A 23,505-nucleotide genomic window follows, 5' to 3' on the forward strand; every position below is an offset into this window, starting at 1 on the left:
GTGTTACATGAGGCCTTGAGACATCATCGCATGCCCCCCATGGTGAAAGAGCCCTTACATGAGGCCTTGAGACATCATCGCATGCCCCCCATGGTGAAAGAGCCCTTAAATGAGGCCTTGAGACATTTGTCCATGTGTGTGCCCAGAAAAGGGCCATGGGTGCTTGCTGACAGATGGCCATTGGGGCATCATGGCAACAGGGTGCCCGAAGTCAGCTGCAGATGGAGGGAATCAGAAGTTTGCTAAACCATCACTCACCCTAACGATCCGTGTGAGGTCGTTGAATTTCTTCCTGCACTGAACAGGGGTCCTGGTCGCCATGCTGCTGGAGTTGACCCTCACAGCAACCTCCCTCCAAGATCGTCGGTAAGCCTTCTGATTCGGCCTCTTGCCATTGTCCGGATACAGGACATCTCGACGGCGCTCAACTGCAGCCACCAACTGGTCCAGAGCCTCAGTGCTGAAGCACTCTGCTCTCTGTCTAACCTTCTCCATGCTCAACAAGTTTCTAACGCCAGAGAAGGGCGAGCACCAAATCTGAGGCCTACAGGGCATTGGGTGTTGAAGCTCAGGCTGACTGACCCACCCCTTTAAGAGCCGGCCGGCGCCTGGAAGTCTCGTGGTTTCCCATAATTGAGATCACCTGCGCTGCGCCCGTCCGCGTCGATATTGAGTAGCGCCTGAACTTTTGCGCCTTAGGAGCACCGTGCAACGGCTGAATTAGCACCTCAATCCCCTTTGGGGGCGATGCAACCCAATATCTCGCCAGGCAGCGATAAGTTTCGTCTGGCTATAAACTTAGCGCTCCGCCAGTTCTAGCGCCTCAAGCGGGGCTATACCCAATTTCTAGGCCTTGTTCTGAAATTGTGTGCAAATTGCAGGATTCAAATGGGCCAGAGTTTGAACATTAATATGTGATAAAAGGAAGGCAAGAGCCACCTCAGACAGTGTTTCAGCACCATAAATAAATAGGCGACAAGGAAACAGTGAGGTAATTGGTGTAGCTGGTTTGAAGCAAAAACTAAGCTTGGGAGAGGGCAATGATGGTGGAGAAAAAAAAAGGGGAGCGTTAAAGACCTGTAATTCTAGCATGTATTGCGGCCACTTCATATGAATAAAGTCTAAAGAACGGACTGCGCATGCACAAATTTGTTTTAAGGATTCAAATTTAAAAGCATATAGTAATCTAGAATGAAAATTGTATGTTGCATAAGGGAGTACACAATCTCATGGTCTATGCACATTTGAAAACAGCTCCTTTTAACAGCAAACCTCCCAGCTTTTAGTTGGATGTTTGACAGATATCAAGTTTCTCGTGGATGAACTAAAACTATAATTAGAAAAAGCCTACTTCAAAATAGCCAGTCCAAACAAAGGTCACAAATAAATTAGAGCAGGCAAAACGGCTTCTATAGCAAACATGTCCACATAGCCAGCTGTTCAGATTGAAGAACCTCCATTTAGTTTCCTTTTCATATTCTAAATTTATTCAGAGTGTACAGGGTTTGTAACTCTTACTAGCATTTCCTTGAAGAATTTTGACAGAGATTAAAAGAAAGATTTTAAAGGTTTTCTAAGAGGTACTAAGCAAATCCCAGTATTGGAGCTCAGTAGTCGGCAAATAAGTATTTATTGCACCACTGCTAAGTGCAGTATTGGCAATGCAGCATTTTGAATTCAACATCTAATCTCACCTTTAACATTCACTTAGCTCATTTCAGAGGACTCCAACAGGTTTATTAATATAAGAACAAATTCAACAATCCTCTGAATCTGATAAAGGAAAGGTTAACTGTCCACCTATGCATACCATGGATAAAAGCACAATAAACAAATCATGGAGAGAAGGAGGGAGAAGAAGATTTATTTTGAAATGAATTTCAGGATATAACCTGTGCGGCTTGTGAAGTTTTGTAATCCTTGTATTTTTAAGCTTCCTTGCCTCTTTTCCTATCCTAGTTTTTTTTCCTCCTTGCTAAACACTCCCTGGGTACACACTGTATATGACAGCAAAAGCCAAAACAACAGTAGCAAGGAGCATTTATACAGCATCTTTAACATAATAAAACATCCCAAGGCACTTCACAGGAGAGTTATCAAACAAAATTTGACACCGAGCCACATAAGGAAATATTAGGACAGGTGACCAAAAGCTTGGTCAAAGAGGTCAGATTTAAGGAGCGTGTTAAAAGGAGAAAGAGATGGGGAGATCTAGGAGGGAATTCCAGAGCCTAGGGCCCAGAAAGCTGAAGGCACGGCCGCCAATGGTGGAGCGATTAAAACTGGGGATGCACAAGAGGCCAGAATTGGAGGAGCAGAGAGATCCTAGAGGGCCGCAGGGCTGGAAGAGGCCAGAGAGACAGGGAGGGGGCAAGGCCAAGGAGGATGAGAATTTTAAAAATCGAGGCACTGCCGGTCCGGGAGCCAATGTAGGCCAGTGAGTGCAGGGGTGCTGGGTGAACGGGATACAGTGCAAGCCAGGACATGGGCAGCAGAGTTTTGGATGAGTTCAAGTTTATGGAGAGTGGAAGATGGGAGGTCAGCCAGGAGAACATTGAAAGAGTCAGGTCTAGCGGTAACAAAGGCATGGATGAAAATTGCAGCAACAGATGAGCTGAGGCAGGATCGTAGATCGGGGGATGTTACGGAAGGGCAATGTTACAGAAGTGGAAGTAGGTGGTCTTAGTAATGGGAGCGGCTATGTGGTCTGAAGCTCAGCTCAGGGACAAATAGGACGCCAAGGTTGCGAATAGTCTGGTTCAGCCTCAGGCAGTGGCCAGAGAGAGGATAGAGTTGGTGGCTAGGGAACGGAGTTTGTGGCAGGGCCTGAAAACAATGGCTTCAGACTTCCCAATATTTAGTTGGGAGGAAATATTTGCTCATCCAGGAGGGATCGAGCGAGGTGGTGGTGGTGAGGTAGAGCTGGGTGTCGTCAGCGTGCATGTGGAACCTGACCAGTTTTCGGATGATGTCGCCGAGGGGCAGCATGTAGATGAGAAATAGGAGGGTCCAAGGATAGATCCTTGGGGGACTCCAGAGGCAACGATGTAGGAGCGGGAAGAGAAGCCATTACAGGTGATTCTCTGGCTACGACTGGCTAGATAAGAATGGAATCAGGCGAGGGCAGTCCCACCTAGATGGATGACGGAGGAGAGGCGTTGGAGGAGGATGGTATGGCCAACCGTATCAAAGTCTGCAGATAGGTCGAGAAGGATGAGGAGGGATAGTTTACTGCAGTCACAGGTCAGGCAGCAGAGTTTTCTAGGTCCTGCTTCTAACCAATTAACAAAGCCACTCCCTCACTAAAAGAGCTTGAAGCTCCCCCCCTCCAATTTTAACTCCAAGGCCCCATTAACTTTGGAAATAACTGCTTTCCTAGGAGTATGCAGAGAAGTAAAAATAACCACAGCACATACTACTTGATAGAGCATTCAAGTCCAGCTCTCTTTTTCATCGAACAGTGACATACAGAAAGCAAGACAAAAAGAACTAAAGACACTTGTGATGATCTTGAATATGGTTTTAGTTACTGTCCTGCCAAAATTCAAGATGTAGAGACCATTATGTAGGCTCTATTCTGAGAAGAACCAAGGTGTTATTAAAGGCTACTGGTTGATTAGTTGGTCATCAGATTGATCCCAATCCTTTGGCCCTCAAGGATCTTGTGCTTCCTCATTGACTGATGTATTGAAAACTATCCATACAAAGATAGACTTCAAGGCTGAGCTTGCAAAAAAAATGCTACTTCATTGTACTGCTCATTATTGCAACACATTGTTCTAGGTATAGTGTTCCAGGTGCTCTTTGGCCCATTCATTGTCCCTGTTTGAGGGAAGCTTCAGCAAAACTTACTGCAGTATTTGACAAAGAATTTGACATAAAGAGGAGTGCCTGGGGAGTATGGAGTCAGTTCAGTAAAAGTAATTATATACAGTACAAGGAACTGCAGTGGATGCAGACAACTATCCCCATCAGTGCCCGTGAACCAGTGAAGTTTCACCGACTCAAAGCTGGTTTAAACGATTCCAGATGACCCCGAAGGACCCAGAAATAATCTTAGAAACCAGGCTTCAGATCATTTTAACTATGAATACAGTGTCCTGGAGGGTCTGCGAGCGAGTAGAAGAAGTTGCAATGCTGATTCACTACCAGTCATTTTGCTTTTTGGCTTGACAGACTTGCTTTGCTGATATCTGCAGTCAAAATAAAGTAAAGTAAGCAGTTCTTTTAGGTTCTAGTATGCAGAATCCACCATGTTCAGAAATCAAACAATCTCCAGAGGGAAAACTCAAAAGCACTTCTTGAATTTTAACAGAATAGACAAATTGTTCGAATCTTGGCTTCAGAAACCATCTTTATAATTTTAACAAACCGAGACAGAAATAAAAACCTTGCCCTAAATCCACCTGAATTTCTCTTACTAAGTGGAGTCAACCAATAAGAATTTGGCTTACTAAATTTCTTTAGTTCAGGAGTCTTGAGCCCAGAACTACAACAAAAGCAAAAACTGCGAATGCTGGAAATCTGAAATAAAAACAGAGAATGCTGGAAATACTCAGCAGGTCAGGCAGCATCTGTAAAGAGAGAAAAAGAGTTAACGTTTCAGGTTGATGACCTTTCGTCAGAACTGGAAAAAGTTAGACATATAATAAGGTTTTAAGCAAGTGTGGAGGCAGGGTGGGGTACTACAGAACTACAATTTGATTGAGCCATTCAAAGTTTGATCTGTAATCAAATTATGTTTGGAAAATTTAATGCTTGAATACTGCACTATTGTGTCAACAAAACTCTTGGAAATTGCATACATGCTGAGACTGTTAACCCTTCCTAGACAAGATGAGAGAAACAGCAGGCGAGTTAAACTAGGAGAGTAGAACTACGCTGCACAGGTTCAAGCTAGTAAAAGGTCATTTTATCACAGGAAATTCTCCTTCACACAAAGAGTGATCAACATGTGGAATAAAATTCAAGATAGTGGTGCAGGCAAAAACCACTGAATAATTTAAGAAACAACTGGATGCTACAATGGGGAGACATTAGGATCTTTCTTGATGGATGAATTAAGAATGGTCTTCCCCATCTGTAATTATCTTGTAAATCAACCCAACTGGCTGAGTTACTAACTGCTGCAATGGGTCATAAAAACTGAAAATGCTGGAAATACTCATAGGTCAGGCATCATCTGTGTTGAGAGAAACAGTTAACTTTTCAGGTCAATGACCTTTTGATGACGCTCTGACGAAAGGTCATCGACCTGAAACATTGGGGGGAATTTTGTCAGCCCTGGGGAGGCGGAACTGCTGGGGAAATGGCAGAAACTTTTTATTTCAGATTTCCAGCATCCACAGTATTTGTACTGTAATGGGTCAGTTCTTTATTGGCTAACAGAAGCATAACATATTAGATTTGGTTAACAATTTCCATGATCAATTTGTCTGAACAGCAGAAATATCAATATTCTCATCTTCAAAATATGGAGTACGTTACCCATCTTGATTTTCATTTTATCTGACATCCGTGGGCCTCACATTTTCAAAGCTGCTTCCTAAGCTCTCAGCCTGGTTTTACAAAGGTTGTTCACTATGGTTTGATGCAATAAACAGAAGTCAAAACTGAAATATCTTAATATATGGATGTGACAATTTTACCTTTTTCTATGCTTCAAATGGCCAAGCAGAGATTGAGATAGCTATTTCAGAAATGAAGCACACCATGTCTAAGTTCTTCAAAATATAGGAATATCTGTTAAGCCCCTATCTGCAATCAGCTGCAATATTGTATTTTCATTGCCGTTACTGTTTCAGTTTCAATTGGATGAAGAAGCATGAATAAGGGACAAGATGAAAAAAAAAGTTTTTTTTTTTTTTTTTTTTTTTAAATGGCAGCAGGATGATGGAATAATGCAGGATGTGCAACCTTTTAGAGATTAGAAGTGCATGTAACAAGGGCAATACGGTAATCATGGGGGACTTTAATCTACATATTGACTGGGCAAATCAAATTACCACTAATGGTGTGGAGGACGAATTCTTGGAATGCATGCGAGATGGTTTCCTGGATCAGTATGTGGAGGAACCAACCAGGGAACAGGCTATTCTGGATCTGGTACTGTGTAATGAGAAAGGGCTAATCAATAATCTTGTGGGAAAGGGGCCTTTAGGGACAAGTGACCATAATATGGTTGAATTTTATGTTAAGTTTGAGAGTGATGTATTCCAATCTGAAACTAAGGTCTTCAATCTAAACAGAGGAAACTACAAGGGTATGAGGGACAAGTTGGCCATGGTAGATTGGGAGACTAAAAGATATGAAGGTGGACATACAATGGTTAACATTCAAGGAAATAATGCATAATTTACAACAAACATATATTCCTCTAGGGCATAAAAACCCAAAAGGAAAAGTGATTAAACCATGGCTAACAAAAGAAATTAAAGCTAGCATTAAGTCAAAGGAGGAAGCTTATAAAGTTGCAAGAAAAAGCGGTCAGCCTGAGGATTGGGATTTTTTTAGAAATCAGCAAAGAAATTGATAAAGAAAGGGAAAATGGAATATGAGCACAAACTAGCGAAAAATATAAAAACGGATTGTAAAAGCTTCTATAGGTATGTGAAAAGGAAAAGACTGGCGAAGGTAAATGTAGGTCCTTTACAGTCAGAGATGGGAGAATTTATAATGGGGAATGAGGAAATGGCAGAGAAATTAAATAAATACTTTGGGGTAGATTTTCATAAAGCTGTCGGGAAGGAGGCGGGACTACAACTTTCGGGTTTTAGTCCCGGCTACATCGACGTTCGGCCAATCCACGCGATTTTCCCTTGATTGACCTCGTTAAGCCCGCCCAGCGGGCTCAGCAGGCCAATTAAGGGCCACCCGGCAACAGGTGACGTCACAGACTGAAATTTCATCTGTCAAGAGGTCTTGACAGATGAAATATCAGTGTTTCACAGCTGTTTGAAGCTGTCAAACACTGACAGTCTGACTTCTAACCTGAGTCCTTTTACACAGACTCAGAAGTCTCACCGGCAATGAAAGCTGAAGGCTGTCACTTTTGACAGCTCGCAGCCATTTTGCTTTCAGTGCCGGCTGAGTGATGGACTCCCGAAACCTAGAGGAAGAAAGGCTGTTAAGGTAAGTACAGGTAATTTAAACTTCTTTACACACTTTAGACACACCAAACACACTTACCTTTGCACTCATGCACCCATCACTCACCTGAACACCGACGTCATGACCCCTCCAAGTCCTTCAACCCGACGGCCCACCTGCTCTAACCTGGCGTGGTTTGGAGCCGTCGGGAATCCCACACAACACCCCTCAAAATAGGGATTAGGCCAAAAACTGCCTGTTAACTACCTCTTAACAGGCAGTTAATTGGCACTAATCCCTTCCCGCCTCGGGTCAGCAGGTCCCAGTGCGGGGCGGGTACCCGCCTCCTCTGAAACTTACGTGACCCTTGCACCAGGGAGGCAACACACCATCCTGGAATCTCATTTGCTGCTGCAGAAAGGCCTATCTTTATAGTTTCTAAGCTCTGAGGTGTAGCGGGGGCTGCTGGTAACCAAAAATTTAACTTAATTTAAAGGAAGTAAAGGGTAAGTCATGTCAGGACAGCTCAGCCCCGTAGTTTGCTCCTCCTGCACTATGTGGGAAATCAGGGACACTTCCTGTGTCCCTGACGACCATGTGTGCAGGAAGCGTGTCCAGCTGAAGCTACTGACAGACCGCATTGCGGCACTGGATGGAGATATATTGGAGCATTCGCGAGGCTGAGGAAGTCGTGCGTAGCACGTTTAGGGAGGTGGGGTCACTGCAGGTAAAGGTTGCACAGGCAGAAAGGGAATGGGTGACCATCAGGCAGAATACTAGGCGCAGGCAGGTAGTGCAGGAATCCCCTGGGGTCATCCCCCTCTCGAACAGTTATACCGTTTTGGATACTGTTGGGGGGGGATGGCTTAACAGGGGAAGACAGCAGCAGCCAACTTCCTGGCACCAGGGGTGGTTCTGCTGCACAGGACGGGAGGAAAAAGAGGGGTAGAGCTATAGTGATAGGGGATTCTATTGTAAGGGGAATAGATAGGCGTTTCTGCGGCAGCAAACGAGACTCCAGGATGGTGTGTTGCCTCCCTGGTGCAAGGGTCAAGGATGTCTCGGAGAAGCTGCAGAAAATTTAGGAAAGATAGGGTGAACAGCCAGTTGTCGTGGTGCATATAGGCACCAACGATATAAGTAAAGAACGGGATGAGGTCTTAAAAGCTGAATATAGGGAGTTAGGAGGTAAATTAAAAAATAGGACCTCAAAAGGTAGTAATCTCAGGATTGCTACCAGTGCCATGTGGTCAGAGTAGAAATAGAAGGATACTTCAAATTAATACGTGGCTAGAGGAGTGGTGCAAGGGGGAGGGATTCAAATTCCTAGGACATTGGAACTGGTTCTGGGGGAGGTGGGACCAGTACAAACCAGACGGTCTGCACCTGGGCAGGACCGGGGCTGATGTCCTTGGGGGAGTGTTTGCTAGTGCTGTGGGGGAGGGTTTAAACTAAAATGGCAGGGGGTTGGGAATCTGAGCAGGGAGACAAAGGAAAGGGAAACAAGGATAGAAGCAAAAGACAGGAAGGAGAAAAACAAAGGTGTCAATCAGAGAAATCAAGGGTTTAAAACAAACATGGCCACAGTAAATAATAATTCTAAACAGTCTAAGAGCGTTAAAAAAACAAGCCTGAAGTCTTTGGCCTAGAAATTGGGTATAGCCCCGCTTCAGGCACTAGAACTGGCGGAGCACTAAGTTTATAGCCAGACGAAACTTATCGCTGCCTGGCGAGATATTGGGTTGCATCGCCCCCAAAGGGGATTGAGGCGCTAATTCAGCTGTTGCACGGTGCTCCTAAGGCGCAAAAGTTCAGGCGCTACTCAATATCGACGCGGACGGGCGCAACGCAGGTGATCTCAATTACGGGAAACCACGAGACTTCCAGGCGCCGGCCGGCTCTTAAAGGGGTGGGTCAGTCAACCTGAGCTTCAACACCCAACACCCTGTAGGCCTCAGAATCGGTGCTCACCCTTGTCTGGCGTTAGAAACTTGTTCAGCATGGAGAAGGTTAGACAGAGAGCAGAGCGCTTCAGCACCGAGGCTCTGGACCACTTGGTGGCTGCAGTTGAGCGCCGTCGAGATGTCCTGTATCCGGACAATGGCAAGAGGCCGAATCAGAAGGCTTACCAACGATCTTGGAGGGAGGTTGCTGTGAGGGTCAACTCCAGCAGCATGGCGACCAGGACCCCTGTTCAGTGCAGGAAGAAATTCAACGACCTCACACGGATCGTTAGGGCGAGTGATGGTTTAGCAAACTTCTGATTCCCTCCACCTGCAGCTGACTTCGGGCACCCTGTTGCAATGATGCCCCAATGGCCATCTGTCAGCATGTACCCATGGCCCTTTCTGGGCACACACATGGACAGATGTGTAAAGGCCTCATGTAAGAGCTCTTGCACCATGGGGGGCATGCGATGATCTCTCAAGGCCTCATGTTACAGAACTTCCCCTTCTTTCCCCTGCAGTCCAAGCTGGCGACGATCCGAAAGGAGCAGCGTCGAACCGGTGGCGGACCTCCACAAGTGGTCGCTCTCACGGATCTGGAGGAGAGAGTGCACCAGATACTTGGAGGACGTCTGTCTGGTCCTGTGACCACTGCATCTGCCGGCCCCATTACCGACAGCGAGGGTAAGACTCTCACCTTTTTCACGTGTTGCCTTCCACTTGGTCCCCCCGCCAGCATGCATCCTCAGTGTGCAGCCATGTCAGAGCCTTGCCGCAATGTGGCATGCCTTTCAGCAAACCTGTCCTTTTGCTAAAGCCACTCTTCCACCTCCCTACTTTCAGATGAAGCAGCACCAACTCGGGCTCAACGCACTGAAGCTGCCAGTGCCAGCGGAGGCGAGGACCAGGAGGAATCCGGACCAGCCGTTGCAGAATCCGGAGAGCGGACACATCTACAGACTGGAGATAGTAGTCCCCTGGAGGGGAGGGAGGGCTCTGAGAATGAACCAGTTGCCGGACCAAGCAGCATGCAGCAACGCACGGGGGATAGGCAAGTTCAGCCACCGTCTCCCCGGAGGGCAAGGCAGGTAGTGATGACTGCTGCACAGAGTGCAGATGAGGTGCATCGCCTGGCTGAAATGAGCAAACAGGCCCAGGTCAGACACACGGAGCTGATGGCTGCAGTCGAGAAGATGCCTGAGTCAATAGATTCATTGGCTAAGAGTATGTTGGACTTCGGGGCAACAATGGAGAGGACTCTACAGGGCTTCGGGGCAACAATGGACAGGACTGTCCAGGGCTTTGAATCGGCTATGGAAAGGACTGTTCAGGGCTTCGGACAGTCCCTGGAAAATCTGTCCAGGGCTTGTCCGAGGCAGTGGAGCGGTCGGCACCTGCCTTGTCCGAAGCAATGGGAAGAACTGTCCAGGGCTTCTCCGAAGCACTGGCACCTGGCACACAGGTCCTCACTGTTGCCACGCAGTCACTTGCTGGGCTCCTCCACACCCAGATTGAGGCAACGCGATCTCTCACTGTAGCCACCCTCTCTGCATCAGTTAGGATCACCCCGGGCCCTTCCAGTCCCATACAAGGCCAGGAATCAGTGGAGCATGCGATTTTGGCGGATGAGCCGAGCCGCTCCCCTCAGATAGCCAGTGTGTCGTCCGACCATGGTGCAGGTGTGCTCTCTTGGCAGGAGACCATTGCACATGCCAGCACTGGTACGTCTGCAGTGCAGCTGCCACCACCTGCAGGCCACACTGCTTACAGCCATGGTCACATCAAGCATCCTGCGTCCGCACCCTCCAAGCCCAGAGGTCGGCCAGGCCGTCCCTCAGGGGCTTCTGCGCTTCCACACAGTCAGCAGGCGTCCCCCAGCCTTGAGCCCGCCACTGGGGTCCAATTACGTAGGAGCAGCAGGGAGGGAAGGGGCCGAGCGCGAAAGAGAAGTCGTTCCCCCTCAAGGGGCCAGTTGTAGAGGGAGGTGCTGAGACGTTTGTTTGTCCAAGTTCAAGGACACCCTCACCTGTTGTTATATTTGAAGGTTTGTTGAGTTTTGCGGCTTTGCCGAAGAGTTCAGTTATTTTGAAAGTTATGGTTTCTGTTGACATGACGTTGTTTAGCTGTAATGAAAGACTTTTGTGCCAATAAACAGAAGTTTCAATGTGGCATGGTGCATGTGACTTTCAGTGATGCTGGCATTCAGAGGCTGTCAAACATCCAAAGTGCGCAGGAGTTAAGACTCTCATCATTCCGCCACAGGGGTCTCGAAACGAGTCCAGATGAGCCTCTGACGTATGGCCCTTCCATCTTCCTCTTGCTCCTCATCCTGCTGCTCTTCCTCCTCCTCCTCCTCCTCCGCCTGCTCTTCCTCCTCCGCTGGTCGTTGAGGGACAGCTGGAATTGGCTGGGTGCGTCGATTCGCCAAGCTGTGGAGCATGCAGCAGACGACGACGTGTCCCACTTGCTGCGGCGAGTACTGCAGGGATCCCCCCGAATGTTCCAGACATCGGAAACGCTTTCTGACAACACCAATAGTGTGCTGTTTACTGTGCCTGGTCGCCTGATGGCCGCTGCTGATCAGCTCTTCTGCTGGGGTGTCGGCCACACGGAGTGCTGTCAGCGGCCATGGCCAGAGAGGATAGCCCTTGTCCCCAGTAAGCCAGCCTCGTCGTCGAGGCAGCCACTCAAAAAGGTGACAAACTGAGGTCAACCACAGGATAAAGGCATCGTGGCTGCACCCTGGGAAATGCGCGGTGACTGCCATGATGATTTGGCGGTGGTCACAGAGCAGCTGCATGTTGAGGGAGTGGAACCCCTTGCGGTTGCGGAAGTCCTAAGGATGATGGCATGGCGCCCTCAAAGCCACGCGTGCGCTGTCACTTGCCCCCTGCACCATGGGGAAGTCCGCAATAGAAGCGACACCCTGCGCACGCTCCGCCTGCTTGTGCAGGGTCAGAGGGAAGGTCATGAATTGACACCTTCACCTATAAAAGGGCATCTGTAACTTGCCGGATGCAACAATGGACTGCAACCTGAGCGATAGTCGCAATGTCCCCAATGGCTGACTGAAAGGATCCGTTGGCATAAAAATTGAGGCCATCAGTCAGTTTAGCGATCACGGACAGAGAGGTTCTGCACCGTTCACGCGGCTGCAGATCCTGATCAAGCAGGTGGCACAGATCAGTAACAATGTCCCTCCAGAATCGGAGCCTTGCCAAACACTGCTCCTCCGACATGTCAAGGCTTGTCACCTGCTGCCTAAAGACCCTCGCAGCATCCCGTTGGATTGGCCGACCTCCATTGCCCCTCCTCCTTCTGGCCACTCCCGGCCCTCTCTCCCGCCGTCTCTCTGCCCCTTCACAGTGTTGGGCGATGAGGCCGTCGCCCTCCAAAGAAACTCCCATTCCGATGCCAGTTGGTCAAAAGGCTTTTAGGTGTAGTGCTGCAAGTGCTTCGGACAGGTTTGAAGGTCCCAAGTACTCTAAAACTAAATTCCCAAAACTCCGCTCCACAGTAGCTCGCCAACTCTATCCAGCAACGATCGCAATGAGCAGGCCAAGTGGCTGGAGATTCTGCACTAGAGCTGTCCCCTTTAAATAGCGCCCCCCTACTCCGAGAAGGGCCTGCTAGCCCTCCCTCGAACTGTCACTAATAGCGCTAGGCGTTAAGGCTCCGGGCGCCACCCAATATGCGCTCAGGCGCTCCTAAAAGGCGTTGCACACTGAAATGACGTCATGATCTGCTTGCGCTCGCGCGCAAACACTTAGCGCAGGCGCTAAATGTATAGTCAATATCTGAGTTGTCGCTATCTTCATAGCGAACGCCCCAACATAGGGTATCGCCCCAATTCTAGGTCTCTTTAGGCGCTCAGCGCCGGCGCTACCAACCGAATTTCTAGGCCTTTGTGTCTTAATGCAAGGAGCATTCGTAATAAGGTGGATGAATTAGCAGCGCAAATAGAGGTAAATGAATGTGATATGATTGGAATTACGGAGACATGGCTCCAGGGGGACCAAGGCTGGGAACTCAACATTCAGGAAAGATAGGCGAAAAGGAGCTGGGGTAACATTGCTGGTTAAAGAGGGGATTAACACAATTGTAAGGAAAGATATTAGCTCTGATAATGTGGAATCTGTATGGGTAGAACTGAGAAATACCAAAGGGCAGAAAATGTTAGTGGGAGTGGTGTATAGACCCCCAAACAGTAATGCAGAGGTTGGAGATTGCATTAAAAGGGAAATTAGAGAAGCGTGCAGTAAGGGCACAGCAGTCATCATGGGTGACTTTAACCTACATATAGATTGGGTTAACCAAATTAGTAACAATAGTGTGGAGGAGGAATTCCTGGAGTGTATACGGGATGGTTTCCTGGACCAATATGTCGAGGAACCAACTTGGGATCAGGCCATCTTAGACTGGGTATTATGCAATGAGAAAGGATTAATTAGCAATCTTGTTGTGCGAGGCCCCTTGGGTCGGAGCGATCATAATATGATAGAATTCTTCATTAAGATAGAGAGTGAAGTAGTTGACTCAGAGACTAAGGTCCTGAATTTAAATAAAGGGAACTACGATGGCATGAGACGAGAGTTGGGTAGGATTGATTGGGTAATGTCACTCAAAGGGTTGACGGTGGATAGGCAATGGCAAACATTCAAAGATCGCATGGATGAACTACAGAATTTGTTTGTCCCAGTTTGGCATAAAAATAAAATCAAAAAAGGTGACTCAACCATGGCTAACAAGGGAAATTAGGGATAACATAAGATCTAAAGAGAGGACATATAAATTGGCCAAAAAAAGCAGCAAACCTGAGGATTGGGAGCAGTTTAGGATTCAGCAAAGGAGGACAAAGGGATTAATTAAGAGGGGGAAAATAGAATATGTAAGTAAGCTTGCAGGGAACATAAAAAGTGACTGTAAAAGCTTTTATAGATATGTGAAGAGAAAAAGATTGGTGAAGTCAAGCATAGGTCCCTTACAGTCAGAATCAGGGGAATTTATAATGGGGAACAAAGAAATGGCAGACCAATTAAATACATATTTTGGTTCTGTCTTCACAGAGGACACAAATAACCTCCCAGAGATGTCGGGGAACATAGGGGCCTAGAAATTCGGTGGGCTGCACCACCAGTTAGCGCCTAAAAAGAGGGCACTCAGTGGCTTTAGTGCCACTGGCCACGCCTCCCGCGATATTTAGCTGGGGCGCTAATGGCGGTGTTAGCCTGTTGCGCTGCGCCGCCACCGATGACGTCATCGGTGTGCGCAGCGCCCGATCTCGATATTCGGTAGCGCCCGCTTCTGTAGCGCCGTTCGCAAATCACGCCTGGTTCACGGGGCCTACCTGTGGCAGCAGTGGCGCAAATTAAGGTGGAGGCGGCCGTTTTTTTCAGCAGCCGCCTGCCAGCACCTCCGTCCCCGGCCTCCTGATCTCCCCCCGCGGCAGTGCCAGCTGTTTTCCCCAGAGAGCCTGGCACTTCTCCTCGGTGCCGGGCGCTTTTGCCGGCACTCACGATCTCCGATCGCACTGGTGCAGGCCCCTCCCCCTTAAGAATGGGAGGAAGGCCTGCAGTACCGCAGTGTGGCGCTGCGATATTCAGTTTCAGCGCCCCAAGAGAGACGCGGAGCGCCTCGAGCCTCGCCCTGTGTCCCTCTTGGGGCGTTCAAGCTGAATTTCCGGCGGTCGCAACTGCTCCGATCGCTGCGCTAATTCCGGCGCCCAGGCGAGCTTGGCGCCCCGTTTGCGGCTCCACCGAATTTCTCCCCCAGGGACTAATGAGAGGGAGGAACTAAAAAATCAGTATTTGTAAGGAAATGGTGTTGGGGAAGTTGACGGGATTGAAGGTCGATAAATCCCCAGGGCCTGATAATCTACATCCTAGGGTACTTAAGGAAGTGGCCCTGGAGATAGTAGATGCATTGCTGGTCATCTTCCAGAACTCGATAGACTCTGGAACAGTACCCATGGATTGGAGGGTAGCTAATGTTACCCCACTATTCAATAAAGGTGATAGAGAAAAAGCGGGGAATTATAGACCGGTAAGCCTGACATCGGTAGTGGGGAAAATGCTAGAGTCCATTATAAAAGATGCAATAGCAGAGCACTTGGAAAGCAGTGACAGGATCGGACAAAGTCAACATGGATTTACAAAAGGTAAATCGTGCTGACTAATCGACTGGAATATTTTGAGGATGTAACTGGTAAAATAGATGAGAGAGAACCAGTGGATGTGGTGTATTTGGACTTTCAGAAGGCTTTCGATAAGGTCCCGCAAAAGAGATTAGCGTGCAAAATTAAGGCACATGGGATTGGGGGCAAGGTATTGACTTGGATAGAGAACTGGTTGGCAGATAGAAAGCAAAGAGTTGGAATAAACGGGTCGTTTTCCAAGTGGCAGGCAGTGACTAGTGGGGTACCGCAAGGATCGGTCCTAGGACCCCAGCTGTTCACAATATATATTAATGATCTGGACGAGGGAATTAGATGTAGCATCTCCAAATTTGCAGACGACACAAAGCTGCGTGGGAGGGTATGCTGTGAGGAGGATGTCGTGAAACTCCAGTACAATTTGGACAGGTTGGGTGATAGTGCATTTGCCATGTTTCTGCCCTAACATGGCAAATGCACTATAATGTGGATAAATGTGAGGTTATCCACTTTGGTGGCAAAAACAGGAAGGCAGATTATTTGAATGGCAATAGATTGGGAGATGGGGAAGTGGAAAGAGACCTGGGTGTTCTTGTGCACTAGTCGCTGAAGGTAAGCATGCAGGTGCAGCAGGTGGTTAAGAAGGCAAATGGTATGTTGGCCTTCGCAGCAAGAGGGTTCGAGTACAAGAACAAGGATGTCTTGCTGCATTTGTACAGGGCCTTGGTGAGACCGCACCTTATTGTGTGCAGTTTTGGTCGCCTTCTCTGAGGAAGGATGTTCTTGCCATGGAAGGAGTGCAGCGAAGATTCACCAGGCTGATACCTGGGATGGCAGGAATGACGTACGAGGAGAGATTGTGTCGATTGGGCTTATACTCACTGGAGTTTAGAAGATTGAGAGGGGATCTCATCGAAACCTATAAAATTCTGTCAGGCCTGGACAGACTAGATGCAGGAAGGATGTTTCTGATGGCCGGTGAGTCCAGAACCAGGGGTCATAGTCTAAGGATAAGGGGTAAGCCACTTAGGACTGAGATGAGGAGGAATTTCTTCACCCAGAGTGGTGAACCTGTGGAATTCTCTGCCAGAGGGCGGTGGAGGCCAGTTCATTAAATATATTCAAGAGGAGTTGGATATATTTCTTAAGGCTAAAGGAATATGGGGAGAAGGCAGGGACAGGGTACTGAATTTGGATGATCAGCCATGATCTCACTGAATGGCGGAGCAGGCTCGAGGGGCCGAATGGCCTACTCCTGCTCCTATCTTCCATGTTTCTATGTTTTGGGCGGGATGGTGTCAGGACCCCCGAAATCGGGATTTCCCCCCCCAACACGCCTGAAGGCTCCAAGAAAATCAACCCCCTTGTTTCTGTCTTCACGGAGGAAGACACAAAACCTCCCAGAAATACAAGAAAACCAAGGGTGTGGCGAGAATGAGGAACGTAAAGAAATTATTAGTAAAAAAACAGTACTAGCAAAATTAATGGGACTGAAAGTCGATAAATCTCAAAGGACTGGATGACCTACATCCTAGGGTTTTGAAAGAGGTGGCCATTGGGATAGTGGACGCATTGGTTGTCATCTTCCAGAATCTATAGAATTTTGGAACGATTCCTGCAGATTGGAGGATAGCAAATGTAACCTCGCTATTTAAGAAAGGAGGGAGAGAGAAAACAGGGAGCTACAGACCTGTTAGCCTCACATCAGTAGTTGGAAAAATGCTGGAATCTATTATAAAGGATGCAATAACTGGGCACTTCGAAACTAATAGTAAGATTGGGCAGAGTCAACATGGATTTATGAAAGGGAAGTCCTGTTTGTCAAACCTATTGGAGTTCTTTGAGGATGTAACTAGTGGAGTAGACAAAGGGGAACCGGTAGATGTGGTGTATTTGGATTTTCAAAAGGCCTTCGATAAGGTCCCACACAAGAGGCTGGTGAACAAAATTAGGGCACATGGAATTGGGGGTAATATACTAGCATGGATTGAGAATTGGTTAACAGACAGAAAACAGAGTAGGGATAAACGGGTCTTTTTCAGGGTGGCAGGCTGTGACTAGTGGGGTACCACAAGGATTGGTGCTTGGGCCCCAGCTATTCACAATCGAAGGCTGCACTAGCATACTGAAGGCGGTGTTGGACTTCGTCATCGACGTCTGCCCTTGTTGACAGTAGGCTCCACGTTGTCCAAGGCCTCGTCGTGGATTTGGATAATCGGGGGGCAGTACTGTGTGGCGGGGGCAGGTTTGTAGAGGATCTTTGTCTTACGGATGTTTAGTGTTAAAGGCCTATGCTCTCGTATGCTTCGGTGAAGGTGTTGACGATGGTTTGGAGTTCAACCTCAGTGTGCGCAGACGTAAGTGTCATCTGCATACTGTAATTCGAGGACAGAGGATGGGACGGCCTTGGATCTGGACTGGAGACGATGGAGGTTGAACAGTTTCCCGTTTGTTCCGTAGATTAGCTCCACTCCAGTGTGAGCTTACTGAGGGCGAGATGGAGCATTGCAGCAACGAAGATTGAGAAGAGCGTTGGTGCGATGACACAGCCTTGCTTGACCCCGGTCCATACGTGAATTGGGTTTGTGGTGGAACTGTTGGTCAGGATCACGGCTTGCATGTCATTGTGACGCAGACGGAGGATGATGACAAAATTGAGGGCAGCCGAATTTGAGGAGGACGCTCTATAATCCCTCACGATTGACGTGTTGAAGGCCTTTGTGAGGTCAAAGGCGGCCATGTACAGCGGTTGGTGCTGTTCCCTACATTTCTCTTGTATTTGCCCCTTAGTGGGCACAATCCGCATTGCGGCTCTGGGAAGAGCTCTTCAGCCACCTGGGAGAAGGCGATTGAGGAGGATTCTTGCGATGACTTTCCCTGTGGCAGACACCAGGGAAACTCCTCTGTAATTACCACAATCGGACTGGTCACCTTTCTTGAAGATGGTCACGATTACGGCATCCGAGATCCCCCCTTCCAAATAAGAGAAATGAGTTCATGTATTCGCGCCAATAGTGCTTCTGCGCCATGCTTTAGTGCCTCGGGGGGGGGGGGGGGGGGGGGTGGATTCCATCCGCTCCTGAGGCCTTGTTATTCTTCAGTTGTCGGATGGCCTTTTCAACCTCATGCCGGGCTGGGGTTGTGCCGAGGTGGTGGCAGGTAGCATGCTGCAGGATGGAGTTGAGGACACTCGCGTCGAAGACAGAGTCTTGGTTAAGGAGATCTTTGAAGTGCTCCTTCCAGCGTGCACGGACTGCCTCTCTGTCCTTGATGAGTACCTCTCCGTTCTTGGCACGCAGTGGGGTAGGATCTTGGGTGCTTGGGCCGTAGATGGTCTTGACTGTGCTAAAGAATCCACGCACGTCATGGTTGTCGGCTAGCTGCTGGATCTCCTGTGCTTTCTCCACCCACCATCTGTTCTTTAGGTCACGAGTTTCTCTATCTACCCTATCTGTTCCCCTTAATATCTTGAAAACTTCGATCAAATCACCATTTAAACCTTTCCTTGTAACTTAACCCTTGGAGTCCGGGTATCATTCTGGTAAACCTAAATATTTAGATCAACTCCAAGACCGAGAATTTAAAAAAAAAATCCAGTTTGACATGGCACAGGCGTTATACTCCATGAGGTGTCAAACCAAAGTGGTGCAAGTCTACCTCCACCAGACAGTGACACACTGCTTCATCTGCATCCTGGCAAAGCTGAAATTGCTAAACTTCCAGTATATAAGTGAAACAATGTTTTGAATTTTAAAAAGTATTCATCTGTAAAGGAATGCAACCTTGTATGCATGGGCATAGTCACCAAGATTTTAGCAAGTCCAATAATGAGCATGTGAAATATTTGTATTATGTACAAATGACATGTTCAATGGCTTCCAACTAATCACCCATTAGCATTTTAAAATGGTATCAACACCGATTAGAGATGAAATAAACTGAAGATAAAAATCATAAAATTGTTACTTTTTTCTTTTAGTTCTAGAATTCATCTGCACTAGTTACTTTGGTAATCTGTTCTTTTTAAGGATGTCATAGAGTCTGCAGAATAAATGGGAACTCAGCTTGGTCTTTTTCTGAAGATCTGAAAACATTTCTCTCCAATTCTTTCCTAAAGAATACTTCTCAGTAAAGCTCCTCTATACTTCCAATAATGTTTTTCGGAATTCCCCTTCACCTGCTGGTAACTTGCATTCATACGACCATTAATGTAGAAAAATATCCAATGCGCAATCAGACAAGAATGGACTCCAGTTCAAAAGGGTGAGATATTGGGAGCAGTGTCCAAAGGTCAGATCAAAGAGGCAGTTTTAAGAAGGCTCTTAAAAGGAGATGGATAGACAGAGGGGTTTAGGCAGGGAATTCCAGAACATAGGGCTTAGATGGGGGATTAGTGCCAATGGTGGGTTGAAGGGGGGTGCACAAGAGGCCAGGGTCAGAGGGGGGATTGTTGGGTTGGAGGAGATTACAAATTAGGGTGGGAGGAACAAGGTCATGATGGAATTTAAACACAAGGATGAGAATAATAAATTTGAGGCATTAGGGGATCAGGAGCCAATGTAGGTCAGCTAGGACAGGGATGATGGGGGAGCGGGATAGGATAAAAGGCAGTCGAGCTTAAGTTTACAGAGAGTGGAGGATAGGATGCCAGCTAGAAAAGCACGCGAATAGTTCAGTGGCTGGGGTGGGGATGGAATCAATGGCAAAGGTTTGTGGTGAGGGCCAAAAATTATGGCTTTGCTTTTTACCAATGTTTAACTAGATGAGATGGAGGCTCATCAAAGACTGCATAACAGACAAATTATTTGACAACACAGAGGCAGTGGAGGGATTGAGAGGTGGAGAAGTAAAGCTGGCTGTTGTCAGCGTACAGGTAGAAGCAGACCCCATGTCTACAGATGATGTTGTAGAGGGGCAGCAAGGAGAGTAGGGAAAAGAGGGGCCACAGATAGATCTTGATGGACTGAAGAGGTAATGATGCAGGAAGAGATCCATTACTGGAGATCCGCTGTCTAGAAGCGGATAAAGTTGGAACCAAGCGAGGCAGACTCAATGAGCTGGATGGCAGAGGAGAGACTTTGGAGGATGATGGTGTGGTCGACCATGGCAAAGACTATAGAGAGCTCGAGGAGGACTAATATACCACAGTCACAGTGGATGTCATTTGTGACTGATTAGAGTGGTTTCAGTGCTGTGGTAGGTGCAGAAATCTGATTGAAGAGATTTAAACATGGAGGAGTTGCAGTGCATGGCTTTGAGAAGTAACATGTTCAAGGACTTGAGGAAAGGGAAATTGTAGATGGAGTACGAATCACCCATGCAGCCGCTGTCTCTGCTTCCAAAAGCAATCTTGTTGACAACACATGTAGGCGCATGCAGCCGACCCCATGCGGACCCAGAAGATGCGCAGCACCCGACCCCACACAATACGGTTGTCCGTCTTCTGAGAATGTCATTAGGAACAGATTCCACTGTACAGGTACTGTATTTGCAACAGCAGTTTTGTTGTTATATCTGCTTCCAAACATAAGTTCTTAGCATTGTTGCAGATAATTTGGTGCTGATCATAATCTTAGCTGGTACTTCAAGATTGTTGGGACAATTTTTACAGTATACACAAGAACCATTTTTAAAATAAGGACACCTGCAAAAAAAACTTGATGCAAGTCTCTTAGGCGTCCCTAATTTACAGGTTTTACAGTATTTGCCACTCATGGGGGGAGATCGGCCATTCAATACTGACCACACCCAATTTTAAATCCAATTTGTGCCTCAATCCTTTGTTGGTACTCTAGAGAGCATGTGCTTGGGTGATGCCACATCACCTGTAAAAGAAACAAGGTCTATGAGACCGTAGGCGGACAGGGTTTGAAAGGCCATCGTCCCGAAACGTTATCTCTGTTTCTATTTCCACAGATACTGCCTGATCTGAGTATATCCAGCACTTTCTGTTTGTATTTCACATTTCAAGCATCTGCAGCATTTTGCTTTTGTATTAGGGTTTGTTATTTTTGTTTTAAACACCAATAGCACCATTTTTATTGATATGCTCAATTTCACTAGGAAAAACTTTTGAAAAAGTAAAACACAAACTGGCTTGTTCAATCCACTTCATGAGATACACTACAAGGAATATCTAACCTAAACTACTCCCCGAGGAGGAAGTTAGAGACTTTTCTCCATTCAATGAGATATGCACATAAGGAGCACAGAACACAATCTTTTTAACTGAGAAAAATGAATTTGCACAGATTTTAGGGCTTTATATTATGCAGGAATAGAAGATCACATAAAACACCATCTATGTGCAGCAAATGTTTGTGTGTGAGCATCACATGGTTTTCCTAGGACCAAATCAAGCTATGCTTTACTCGTGTGTGGATATTGGGTAACAGAAAATAATTTACATTTCAAGATAGCCTCTAAGTTTGAAAGGCCATCGTCCCGAAATGTTAACTGTTTCTATCGCCACAGATACTGTTTAAAAAAAAAAACTTGTTTGTACCTACCTCCCTAAGAGTGATCTTGGCTACATAAACAACATTGGATCCATCTCTCTTGAAATGAAGATGAGGCTTGTCTTTCAGAATAAAGACAATATCGGCTGGGATGTTGGTTGCCGTTTCATCACCTTCCCTGGGGAATGTGATTTTTGTGCCCTCTTTCCAACCTCTTTTAATAACAACATTCAGAATCTTGTCCTCAGTCCTTGTGGTTCGGCCATCTGGGTTCAACCGTCTACGTGTGATCTTCATTCTTTTAGTACAACCATGATAGATTTCTTCAAGAGATACTCTAAGTTCATGAATTACAGGAGGATCCTGTACCTTTCTTCGAGTATGGAAGGGCTCTGGATGCCGTCGATTAAATCCATTCATTCCATTGAAACCAAAACGGTTAAATGCATTGAAGGGATCATGGTCATCGTCATCATCATCAATGTCCATGTCTTCATGACCGAAGCCATTAGCCATTCTGGAGCGTCCTTGAGTACCAAAGAAAATATCAAAAGGACTGGACCCACCAAAGAAGGAAGCAAAGGTAGCATGTGGATCACCATGGAAAGTGTAGTGGAACGTGTTACCAGGGCCACCAGTAGAGGCTCCTCCAGCCTTCAGACCTGTGAAATAAAAAAAGACACAAATTACAAAAATCATCCAAAGAATGCTGCTTTGCCCCACATCAAGCCACATACCATAGTACTGAATCAGCATGGAGACTTAGATGATGCATATTTGCAGTTTTTCTAATATCACAACATCTACATGGATGGAACAGGCTTATTATGCATATCTTTGTACAGGATCATGGAGTAATACAGAAAATAGTGGACCTCATCAGATAGGAAAATTATAGTGTAATGTCCCATGATTAAGATTTCAGGACATCGATCAAAAGGCTTGCAGCTAAAACTCAAATTTAAAGAAATGAAATATAGAAATTCCTCTTAACTAGGTAATTTAGGGAACCCTTTAATACGTAATCTACTACTAAATTCTCATTGCCAGCATAAAGCTTAGGATGACATTACATTTGTGCATTTGACCGTACAAATGTGGTTTTACGAAATCCAGAATCTAATTCCAAATCATCATAGTCTATATTTACAAACTAATCCCCTAGAACCAAAATACTTGGATGTTAAATCTTTTCTACTTTGAATTGTACAATCTTCTTTTCAATCATGAAATGTTTTGCTCTCTTTTAGAGAATTTAGTATTAGATTACAATACCTACTACCTTGATTAAGAGCACATTATTTATACCACAAGCTAAGCTCCACAAAATTATGTTAAATAATAACGGTTAACTATTTTAACAGAAATGTTGTCAGCTATATGTGAAAAACAATTGAAGCATCCCACTTCCCTTCAGTCCCTTAAGCTGTAAATAAAATAAGATGCCAACATGCATGCTACTTGAAGATTTTGAATAAAGCATGTCAATTGGAGGACTGCCCAAATAGTTGAGTCCTTAAATGGATCTGCTGATCTATTCCCGGTACTTGAAGTCCACGGGGACCAACTCCTACTTTTTGTGAGCAGAATGAAAATATTCCCAGTTTAATAAACACTATTGCAGCACACTGTTGCTGCCATAGCCACTTGTCCAATTGAATTGTGGTTATCTTGTCAAATCAAATGTATCCCAGTCAGAGTACATTTACCTGGGTCTAATTAATACCTCTAATGAACTATTCAAAATCTCCAACAAATGCACTATAATTGTGCATAAAAATAGTGATGACAATTTCTAGAATCACTAGTAATAATTCATGGATTAGGCAACAGCAAACTTGAATATATACAACAGAAAGTG

The 23,505-nt window shown here is 46.4% G+C and overlaps 1 protein-coding gene across 5 annotated transcripts in view; it reads right to left on the reverse strand.

Annotated features, from left to right (window-relative positions):
- The window catches only part of dnajb5 (DnaJ heat shock protein family (Hsp40) member B5), a 64,414-nt gene that overhangs the window by 14,863 nt on the left and 26,046 nt on the right, over positions 1–23,505 (reverse strand). For 4 of the 5 annotated variants that reach the window (XM_085973124.1, XM_085973122.1, XM_085973129.1 and 1 more), the window contains exon 3: positions 21,696–22,306. In XM_085973124.1, coding sequence (XP_085829250.1) covers positions 21,696–22,306 — 611 coding nt within the window. Of the gene's footprint in view, positions 1–1,837; positions 4,194–21,695; positions 22,307–23,505 lie in introns of those variants that run through there. The other variant, XM_085973140.1, reaches the window with a different exon arrangement.

Source organism: Somniosus microcephalus, chromosome 2, assembly GCF_052327205.1.
Source record: "Somniosus microcephalus isolate GS21.2 chromosome 2, FLI_Smic_1.0, whole genome shotgun sequence".
Classification (NCBI taxonomy): Eukaryota; Metazoa; Chordata; class Chondrichthyes; order Squaliformes; family Somniosidae; genus Somniosus; species Somniosus microcephalus.